The 11,300-nt window shown below is 38.0% G+C and overlaps 2 protein-coding genes across 2 annotated transcripts; one reads left to right on the top strand and one right to left on the bottom strand.

The window, feature by feature from the left end:
- Positions 1–399: 399 nt before the first annotated feature.
- Positions 400–7,659, top strand: LOC116674613 (paired box protein Pax-4-like). Its single transcript, XM_032506999.1, is given in 10 exon segments — positions 400–412; positions 3,423–3,570; positions 3,682–3,922; positions 4,009–4,099; positions 4,269–4,409; positions 4,513–4,595; positions 4,692–4,755; positions 4,858–4,925; positions 5,765–5,870; positions 5,978–7,659. Coding segments are annotated over 10 exon segments (1,284 nt in total). The 3' UTR covers positions 6,307–7,659.
- Positions 7,660–10,162: 2,503 nt separating this feature from the next.
- Positions 10,163–10,734, bottom strand: LOC116674615 (hepatocyte growth factor). The gene is made up of 2 exons (XM_032507001.1): positions 10,613–10,734; positions 10,163–10,381 (listed from the first exon to the last, which is right to left on the bottom strand). Exons 1-2 carry the CDS (start codon positions 10,709–10,711, stop codon positions 10,205–10,207), a joined length of 276 nt encoding a protein of 91 aa, XP_032362892.1. The 5' UTR covers positions 10,712–10,734; the 3' UTR covers positions 10,163–10,204.
- Between the last annotated feature and the right edge of the window lie 566 nt (positions 10,735–11,300).

Genomic DNA, 11,300 nt, shown 5'->3' with positions numbered 1-11,300 from the left:
TTGGCCATGGCACCCACATCTTCATCAAAATAAAATATAAATGAATAATTATCATAAGGCACAAGTAAAATGAAAGATAATCATGAATCACGCACTCTGACACTGACCTGCAGTACATTGTATTCAAATAACCCACTGTGGACCTGTTCGGGTAAATCTGTAATTGTCTTTGCAACAGGCTGTAAGCTTATCTGCGTAATTGAAGAGCAATCCAATGTGCCAATGGGACTCTGTTATTAAGGAAAACGGTGAAAGACATCCATTAGACGCACATGTATGCTATTTTTGTCAAATCCCATACGGATAATGTTTGTTTGGGCAGCGTGCGCAAAGTTTTTTATTTTACATTTGTCTAAATCTTCCTCGCCAACAAAACGATAGCCTACTGGGAAAGCAGAAATGTCGCTGGCCGGTTTGTCATTTGATGTAATTTACCTTGTTATTGTCATACATCTGCGTGTCTGAGTTGCAGTACATAGCAAATATAGGTGTGAGTGACGCAAATTTTCAGAAACGTATTAGGAGAAGATTTGGATCAGAGTCAAGAAGAATGATATGAGAAAATAGTTTAAGACAAAAACGTAATAAAATTGTTTTCTCTTCAAAAAATGATGTGATTAATTCAAGACGATGGTGACAGATTTGGTTGTGTGCAATATGAAGAATTGTAAACACAGGTAGAGCCTACTTTAACCTAGGCTCCACAGAATGTGTAATCAACACGTTATTTATCCGACTTTGAGTCCAAAACCTTTTTAAAATAAAACAAGTGGGAAATTCTACTAATAACCTTAAGTTCATATTATTGTGCTTGTTATAAAAAGTAGCCTAAAGCAATTAAGACTTTGTTTAAATTGAATGGTATGTTAAGATAGACGCCTTTTGTCTGTTAGCCTACAACTGAAATCGGCACATTTGGTCACGGATATGAATCTAAAGATATATTAATGATAAAGGACAAAAACAAGCATTCAGTGAATGGTAAAAACATTCACTCACGTAAATATCAAAAACATGAACGATACATACATCCCATTACAGGGTGGAAAAATTGGCTAGACAAGCAACCAGAGTAGCAGCTCCGTTGCGCACACAGCACCTCAGTGCGCTTTGGAGAGGTTTTGGTGCCCATTTTACGCGGATGAATTACCTACATTTCTTAACGCTTCAAGGCGCAGTAAAGCACCGATACAGGTGTTTAATGCACAAGACAAATACCTTGGATGTGTTAATGAAATGCATATTTATTTCGTGGCACGATTTAGTTACTGAAACTCCCGTTTCCTCGTTTGGCGAGCCCAGATTAGAATTTACGCACCACGAATGTGCGGTACTCTCGCAACAACATAATCTAAGTACATTAATCAACCTCGTTTGGCACACACTATACGTGCAATAAAGTATTATAAATCAATTTCCGCATCAACTCCCCTGTAATAAATAAAAAGTCTTGCCTTATGTGTCTTTTGTCTCTGTTGGCAAGGAGATGATGGTGTCCAAAAATGGGTTTCCTCTATCTAACCTGGCTGATTGTACACAGAGAGTATTATTGTCCTCTAACTCATGGTTAATGTATAATTTGGGCCATATGGCATTTTAAATTCTGAGCCTTTATTTCGGTGGCACTTCGATCTGTGTGGACCCAGCTAATGATATTCAATTATCATTAGTCATTAAACAGGCCAAAATACGAGCCTTGTGTGGGTTTTCACATAGACTAATATTTGCTCGTCAAATATTTCCCTTTGAACAGTTTACAACGCATTTTTATCTGCTGGCTGCACAAGGAACATCTGTGAGGGTTATTTTAGCCTCCGTCTTCTGGATAAACGAGGTCCCCAATTGGCCCTTTCCTTGCGCCCATGTAGAGTCTATTTGTTCACGTTTTGAAAGAAATGTAATAAAGAGAGACTGGGTGATGGATTTATGATTGATCAAAAGCACTTTACCATATGGCAGTCGTCGCAGAGTTCCAAATGTTTGTTTTATGAAAGGAGACCAGAGATCCGTTTAATATGAGCCACTTCACCTGGGAAAGGATGCTACAGTCACGTGATCACAAGTCTCTCCCCCCCCCCACAAAGGATGGGAAACACAAAAGTGTTGATCATTTGGCCACTTAATCTTTCAAAGCGAATAAATGTGTGTCTTCACTTTAGTAGGATAACATGCACCGAAGCAGAAAGTTCAAGGGACTGAATTGTGTAGCACTGAAACATTGGTTTGTCTGATTGAAACTAGGCAGCCAATGCTCAAAAGGAAACCAGTCCGAATTCCCAAACTTGAGTACTATTATGTTGATATTATGTTCTGCTGTACACAGACATTTTGAATCAAACGCACAATTTAAAAGGATCTCGAAGTGGAAATTTGTGTTTTTGGCACTGATGAAATGTGGCAAAGTCAAGAACTTTAGTAAACTATTCAGCTCACTTTTCTGGTCCAGGAAAGCTATCTGTGTAGCTTATTACATGCCACCAAAACATGACTGTGCAAAGATCCCGATATGATTTCTTGGAAGATATCTTATTTGACTTAGTTAATCACATGCCACTCAGAGAGTACAGTTTTTCGTGACTCGGGTTTTTATTATTTCTATCTCATTCTATTAGCTACTAAATGTCTGATATGCATGATAACAACATCAAGTTCAAATTTAGATTGACTTAAATTAAATTACAATTAGTGTAGCTTGGTTGAGGGCTCTTTGGAAGAATATTTCTGAATCATGGATTTCTATGGCACAATCGATCTACCTTCCTCTGCATATTGCTTAAATCAAATCTAGACTTGTTAGTTTTTATCCCTGAAACAAATGCAATTACAAGTGAAATGAAAACCAGAATATTGCTACATGTCTTATGTAAAGACCTACCAACCTGAAGCCAATTTTAAGTCTTTAAGTAAATGTCCACATTCACTTCCAGGCAATATTGACATTTCATGTAACAGGCCACCACGTCACGTTGAGCTCGACGGGCCTATAAATGTCTGCTGAAGGGCGTGATTCCCCTCACTGCCATTCACCACAAATAAGCGGAGTTGCCTGGACAATTTCATTTTTCCACAGGCGACGTGGTGTCGTTGGACTTTTGTTTTTAAATATCATTACGTGTTTTTTTCCTGGGAACATTTCGCATTTGGTTTTTGTGATCATCACCAAGGCTAGCTGAGATGTGCGGAACAAACGAGCTGCCAAATAAAGGTTACTTTTCTATTGTTATTATGATGCACTTTTAGGCTTTAATTAGATTCTATGACACCTAATTAAGCCACCTGTTTAGACTGTTCAGTGCAATAAGCACAGGGGATGTGAATTATGTTAAATGTAAATTTAAGTTTGCTGTTTTTTTTAGTTGATAGGCTATTTAAACCACTTACATATTAAAGATATATTTAAATGAGGGCTGTGTTATGATAAGGTTGTGGAAGTGTCAACCAGTTAGGAGGGATGTTTCTCAACGGCAGACCTCTCCCGGAATCCAAGAGGAGGAAAATGATTGAACTGGCCTCGGAGGGAGTCCGTCCGAGCCAGATCTCCCGGATACTTCGGGTACGCAAAACTATTTTGTAATGCACAACCACATCCAGGCTTTAAATCAAGGGGAAAGGTTGGGTAAATGCCATGTTAATAGTCTCACTGACGGGACAGTTTGGTCAATAAAAACATCATAATTTAAGAAAGTGAAACAACTGCGTATTTCAGGTGTCCAACGGGTGCGTCAGTAAGATCCTGAGCCGCTACCGCCGCACTGGACTCCTGGAGCCCAAGACCATTGGAGGAAGCCGACCTCGGCTTCTCACCCCAGGTGTCATCACCACAATCATCCAGTGCAAAAGGGAAAATCCAACCATTTTTGCTTGGGAAATTCGAAAACAGCTTGCAACAGCACGAATATGCAAAGCTTCCAAAATTCCCAGCGTAAGTGAGATTGAAATGTTGTTTTACTGAAAGTGAGAATATTCCAGGATTTGACATGATGCTCTTTGCACACTGTGTTCTGCAAGGTGTCGTCTATAAATCGGATTGTTAGAAAGATCCATTTGGACCACGGACCGATGTGCATGGAGATCAATGCGCAGATCAGGCCTGAGCAGGGTAGGTCACATTTGAAGATCATTGGACTACTGAAAAATAGGTGACCACCAGCTGAAAAAACTGCACAATTCCCCAAAAGACCTAATCTAATTTTATATAATTAAGACTGTTGATTTCCTACTTAAATGTTTGTGTGTGTGTGTGTGTGTGTGTGTGTGTGTGTGCGTACATTCAGATTCCCTGATCCAAGAAGAAGTGATTGAGAGAAAAATTTCTCAGACAGTGTGCAGCACTGACCAGAAGCCTAAAGCTGTCCAGCAGCGCAACCGCACCACCTTCACCCCGGAGCAGAGCACAGCACTCGAGCAAGGTGACTTAAAAGTCCACGCATGTCTCAGACCAACACAAACCTGCCTCTTTGCACTCAGAGAAGCCCAGTTCAGTTAAATATGTGTTTCTATCTCCCGGATCAGAGTTCTCTCACAGCCAGTATGCAGATATGTACACGAGAGAGAAACTGTCCGCTGAGATACAACTTCCCGAGGACACCATCAAGGTAGAGCTATAATTTGTAATCATTAAAGTGCTCATACAGAATCACCTATTTTATATTTCTGCTGATTGTCTCTAGATGATTGTTTGTCTCTCATAGGTCTGGTTTTCAAACAGACGGGCTAAATGGAGGAGAGAAGCCAAACAGAGGAGCAGTACACAGAGTAAGTGTGTGTGTGTGTGTGTGTGTGTTTATGGCAAGGCTTAGAAACAATACGCATAATCCTAGATTATTTGACAAAATGTATTCTCCATAACACCTGCAGACCTCCAAAAGCAAAGAGATTTCCTTCCTGTGAGTCCAACAATACCACATGGCTTCCCATCTCAACAGGTGTGTATATGTGTCATATGTGAATCATATTTCCATCCAATCAGTTGACTAATCAGGATGTAACAGCATTGAGTAATACTCTCACTACTACTACTACAACTACTACTAACAACAACAACAACAACACAACAACAACAACAACAACAACAACAACAATGACAATAATAACAATACTAATATATAGAACTTTTCAAGAATTAAGCACAAAGTGCTTTCTATATTAAAAGATTTACAGGATATGATTTCGGAATCAGAACCCATGTGAGCCCCCGACCCCCATAACATGAAAAAATATAGGACAAGCAGCACTTCATGAAACAATGAAAGTGCAAGAAAGAATGTCAATAACAGTAACACGTATGGGCATGCATCTAAAAACACTGAAATAATAATGCAAATCAAGCATAATTTAAATACGTAATGACAGTAAAATTCCAATACGGTAAATGTTAAACTTCAATATTCCGCACAGTGATAGCTGTGATGAAATTCTGAGTGAACATTAGGCTCTAAATCCCAGACAGTGAACAAATCAACATCTTGCAACAGCTGGTGTGCTTTTGGACACTGTCAATCAAATTTGATCAAACTACACCCAAACAGTCCTGATGAGGCCAATCAGAGTTTTTTACTTATAAATTATTGCTAAATAATACTTAAAGATGCTTTATTTTAACTTTAATAAAGTCCTACTTAGTCATTAATGTAGGCCTAATGTTACAAAGCAATTCTTAAAATGTAAAGCCAAGTGTTTAGGAGCTTTAACATGTAATAATTGATTAATATGATGGCTTTTGGTCTACTGTATAGTCACATTTAGCCTACGTGTTGATTTAAAGGCAACAGGAGTGTCAAGAGTCTACTGTGAAAATCCAGAGGGCCCCCCTACCTACAACACTGTTGCTAGGACGTTGCAAAATGGCTACCTTTTCCCAGCAGAAAGAGGTGAGATCATGCAAACAATTGTTATTTCATCAAATCTGTGTTGTCTAGACTCTAAAATGATTGCATTGCTGTTGATTTTAAAGATTTCACCAATCTCTGATACACAGATTTGACAAATTCTGGACATCTGACATCCGTCTCGGTCCTACCCTCATTCATCCATCAGTCTAATAACATGATGGCCCATACCACGGCAGACAAGACTCCACTGGATCTCCACAGAGATAATAGATTCACTTTCCCATTGGTTCACCATCACACAGATGCAAGGACATCCCTCCCTTTGGCAACTGAGACAGTAAGAGCAGACCACCCTGTGGCACAGTGCTGGAACCAGCAGGGGATTACTTTTACATGGAGCCCGTTTCAAACAGATGAGAGGTTTCTATTCGTACAGCAACCCTGGGATGGGAACCCACATGGAAACCTAAACTAAATGTGTGACTGCTGTTTGTGTAGTTGGGTGCAGCTGCAATTTCTAGACTGAGGGACACATTCTAACCAGCAGAGGGCGACAGACGACTGGAGTTACAATCTTGTCTCTTACATTCATTTTTTCTGTTCAAATGCACTAAATCTTATTCTAAATTGAAAGTTGTAAACCTTTATTCTTCAGACAATCCTAATGGATCATAAATCAATCCACTAAATTTGTAAAGACTTAATGAAAAAGAGGGTTATTTTCTTTTCTTTTTCAGAAGTGATGATTATTTTTATTTATGTGAGTTTCCAGAAAATAAGGTACCATATGCCAAGTTGTGATCATGCAATGAACACAGGTTCTGCTTGAAAAGGTTGTAGATTTTAGAGGGATTTAATGCTAACAGAGAAAGTCATAACAGAAATCATATTTGGATACATGAGCATGAGCAACTTTAACTGGATGCTCGACAGCATTGTGACATAAATCATAGCTCCATGGATCATTTAAGGTTACCGCTGGATAATATGGATGGGATCTCTTTTATAGTATTGCTGTTTGTTTGGGCCCGACCCCTAGGAGCCAGTAGATTAAACTACCTAGCTTCACATTGACCAGCTACAACAGTGAAATGCTGCTTGAGTAATAATGTTATGTATAACACAGGGCCCATTTTTCTGCAGAATGAGTACTTTTACGTAATACTTTTAAAGTACATTTTTGTTGCTTTCACTAAGGTAGAATTTCAAATACAGGACCTTTACTTGAGATTGAGTACTTAAAAAAACGTGTAATTCTTCTCTTTATAAAGTAAATGATCTGAGTACTTCTGCATTACTGGTCATAAAAAATAATCTTACTTTTGGAGCATTATGTTTATCTAATTTCACATTAAGCAACCAAACATTTCAGAGCTGCTGAAAATCTTATCCAAACGTATCTCCATGAAGTATGGGATGTCCACGTTAGTCATCCAAACATTTCTCAAGATATGTTATTACTCATCTCCTTCAGTGGCTGTATTAAAGACCCCTGTTGTTTCAGCCACTTAATAACATTTATCATGCACTAGAATTTGCTGAACTGAGTGTCATAAAGAGTAAACTATCAAAAACAGAATAAACAGATAAGTGTGTGCTGCTGGCATATTCTTTTAAACATATTACACAAGGGAAAATGAGAAGAGAAAGAAACAGGAGTACAGAATATAGCTAAATACAATATCAAGTTCTTTATTAAAATAGGAATAATACAAAGGCTAGACAATTTAGAAACAACTCACTAACACAAAATAGCAGCTGTTATATTTAAAGTTTATAGTGTAGACACCTATTAACAGAATGATCATGTAGTAAAAATACTTAAGTATAATATTTACAAAATTACAAAGTGTAATGTACAGAATGCACTGGTCTATTTACATGAAGGTAAATTAAATAACAGTTACAACACCATGAGAGCATAGCTGACAATTTACAACACAATTAGTTGATCCTCCACATTAACCAAGAATACGTAATATTTGATTTCACTTATCTTATATGTCAGTTGCCTTTTAAGAAGCTTTCTTTGTTTAAATTGCTACTTCATAGACTTTCACCTTGGTTTTAACATGTGCAAGGCTTTAAGAGGATTGAATTTGCCCTCAAACTATGATTAAGGCCACAGTTATAATTTAAATGTATACAGTCATGGTCTTTGAAAACAACCGCAATGGCAATTACTCAACGGCTGATGGGAAAGCCCCCTAATATTAATGTGTGTTCCTTTTTTGCCACGTACTGCTATGTGATATTCAGAACAGATATGTCAGAGCTGAGAATTGAATACATTGTTAAACGTTTCTGTAGGAGCCACACAAATATGAGTAAAATATTATTTAGTTTAATGCTCAATGCCTGGGGAATCATAGGGCCATTTTGGCATCATTTAAGGCATTTAGGGCTACAGGCATCATCATGTGGCTAATTGCAAGATTTACCTAATTCAGAAATGGTTGTGGACAGAGACATTTGTTAGAAAAACTAACTTTTTCTAGTCCAACTGATTGAGTAAATACCCTCATCAGCACAAGTTGATCTGACTTCTATCAAACACCACACAAATAAAATCATAAGCAAGCATTTAGATAGCCCTGTAGCCAGTGATAATGTACTCCTCCTCTATCTCCTGTATTGGTTTACTTATTTGGCTTTATTTATATTATCTTAAATGCAAGAAACTTGGTGTAAGATGTTTCCGGTTTTTGTTTTATTTTTGTAAATAAAATGTTCTTGTACTTTAATCTATAGTTTTTAAGTATTGCACAATTTGACAAGTTTTTGTGTTTGTGCATGCATTTGTGTTTGTGTATATACAGTTAAAGTCTGGGCAGAACAATACTTATTTAGCCCACGAGAAGCACTCTTAAATTTAAAGGTTAAACCGAATGAAGCATACTGTAACCTAGCATGTTATTTCATGTTGTGTGGCTACTACCCGTGAGTCAACCATGCATGCAGTCTTATTATTATTTCAAATTACTCTCAGAACAAAAACACAAATTCTAAATACCACACCAAAATCTGGATTATTTTCAAACCATGTCTTCTGCTAATTTAAAAAATAAATATACTAACTATTACTTACAAGCTACCAGTCTCTTTAAATATCGAAAATAATCAGAGGCCCGATGAAGCCATTACATTACGTTATTACTCAGTGAACCAAAAGTGTTCCAGATCTATAAGACCTATAATATCTTACAGCACAGCAGAACCATACTCAATAAATCTGCACTTACAGTATGTACATAAGGAGTCTCTTTCCATGAAACAAAAAAGTATAAAATATCCTGCTGACCACACACAGCCACCAGGGGCCAAAGTTCCCTCCAAACTGGAGACCAAATAGCCATGTTATATTTGGCATGACTCTTCTCTCTCTCATGCTACAAATATTAGCATAAGATTTTGGAGCAGTTTGCTCAGTCCTACTTAGACTCTCTCACGGGGAATCCAACAGTTACAGCTAACTGGGGAAAAGGTAGTCCAGCTACTGCACACAATTAGCACGGCATGGTTTGCCAAGGCTGCTGCAGTTTGCATTTCAAGCAGCAATAGTGTATTTTATATACCTAACTACTGTTATATCTGAAGCCAAATATTGACCTTTGCTGGATTAGAGAATTGACTTGATCATAATTTTTTCATTGGGACCTTAAGTGTCTATACTGCCTAATACATACTTTTTTATCCTTATATCTTCCTCCCTTATTGGCATTACCACAGTTCTTTGTTGGATTATGTCAGAAGGTGAATTAATACATATCATTTTTGCTGTGGTATTTGTAAGGTATCCTAAAATGTATGATCAGGTATATTTGTTCACATTAAATAACACCACAATTATTCATCTGCATCAAATGTGTTGGAAGTAATAAGATATGTTTTGTCCCACTCAACACATTAAAAAAGGTCCCAGTCACAGGAAGGTAACTCATGTGGTAACCTCCAGATAACTGGGTTTTGTCCATATTCAAGTATATTCCAGGAGATAATACTGAGTCATTGTCATTGTCTTGGTTTGCATGGCTTCAGAAATTCTGAACATGTCAAAATACAATTAGTATGCCGTAAATGTGCCAGAGACTTTGGTTGTAAAAAATATTTTTGGGGCGAAAAACTGGGATGTCTTCATTTGCAAAGTGGAAGAAAGGATGAGATTCCAATCGGTTATATCAGTCTTCAATCACTAATCTGTCATCCCCGTAAAATGACAAATTCAACTACAAATCTTTCCATTAGGTGATTTTCCTCATTTGTCCCCTGTGGTCCATGCTAGAGCGGTCTTGGAATTTGTTGGCCCAAAGCCGCCGCCCTCCTCTGCAGGCTGTGGTACAGTCATAAATGGGGTTGATTTTCACACCACACAATCAGTTTCTTTCCAAACTGGGGTAAAGTTTGAACACTTTGTATATCCACTCAGAGTAGAAAGCAACGTTGACAAAAAGTGCAGGCTGTGATGAGGCGCATTTTGTCCTTTGGATGCTCACGCCAATGATGACTTTGCGCTCATGTTCCTGGCAAACCAATGGGCCGCCATTGTCTTTCTGCAAGAAAGGGTAAACAATGAACATCAGAGAGACAGCACGCTAACAAGGACGTTGTACTGTATTGTTGTCAAAAAAACCAAACTGTCATTTACATTTGACACTTTTGATTTATAGCGATCTGTGTTTGATATATGTTTGATGTAAACCATTTTCACTGGGACTAGTTCTTTAGAATATAGTAAGTAATAGGTAGTTTCCATGAAGCATTCAGGTCCCTTCTGTTCTTACATCACATACGCCTTCTCCTCTCTTGCCACCAGCACATATTCTGCTTTCCCCAGCATCTCCTTTAATTTGTGAGCACATGTCATTGTTGACCATGGGCATGGTCAAAGCGTTCAGTGCATCATCGTATCTGCATCTGAACAGAGAAGGATATGCAGTGTAAATGTTACAGACATTCTTGTAGTAATAGGGTGAAATGCAAAGTGGCATGGCATATTGGTGAAAGAAGACAGTACTTTTAGTTTCCCCCCATCCATACATGGTGCAGTTGGTGCCTTCGGTGATGTGACACTCTTTTACTGGAAGATGAATAGTGGAGGCACCTTCAGACACAGGGGCCGGACTAGAACAAACAGAATAATAGTCACAATTAACTAATTTTCAAAAATAAAACATACTGTATGCGCACAAAAAAGGCACATACAGTAAAGCAAATAAGAGATGTATTTTTTTTTTAGATCAACAAAAATTGATGTGGTGAAATTGGCACAGTAAAAAAAGATAATAGTCTTCCATATGACTAGTTATGCTCTAACAGTAGGACATAAATTAGTGGAAACCTAGTAAGTAGTTGAGAACTTACTCTTCTAGTTTCAGCATAACCAAATTGGATCCTTCGGGGCCACATATCAGGCGAGAGATGCGTAGTCTTGGGTGGCGTGAGGATTCATTGAGGTGGCGCAGACCACCT

This window comes from Etheostoma spectabile, unplaced genomic scaffold, assembly GCF_008692095.1.
Source record: "Etheostoma spectabile isolate EspeVRDwgs_2016 unplaced genomic scaffold, UIUC_Espe_1.0 scaffold00000880, whole genome shotgun sequence".
Classification (NCBI taxonomy): Eukaryota; Metazoa; Chordata; class Actinopteri; order Perciformes; family Percidae; genus Etheostoma; species Etheostoma spectabile.
Note: the sequence above shows the minus strand (reverse complement) of the source record. Positions and strands in the feature narration are given on the sequence as shown.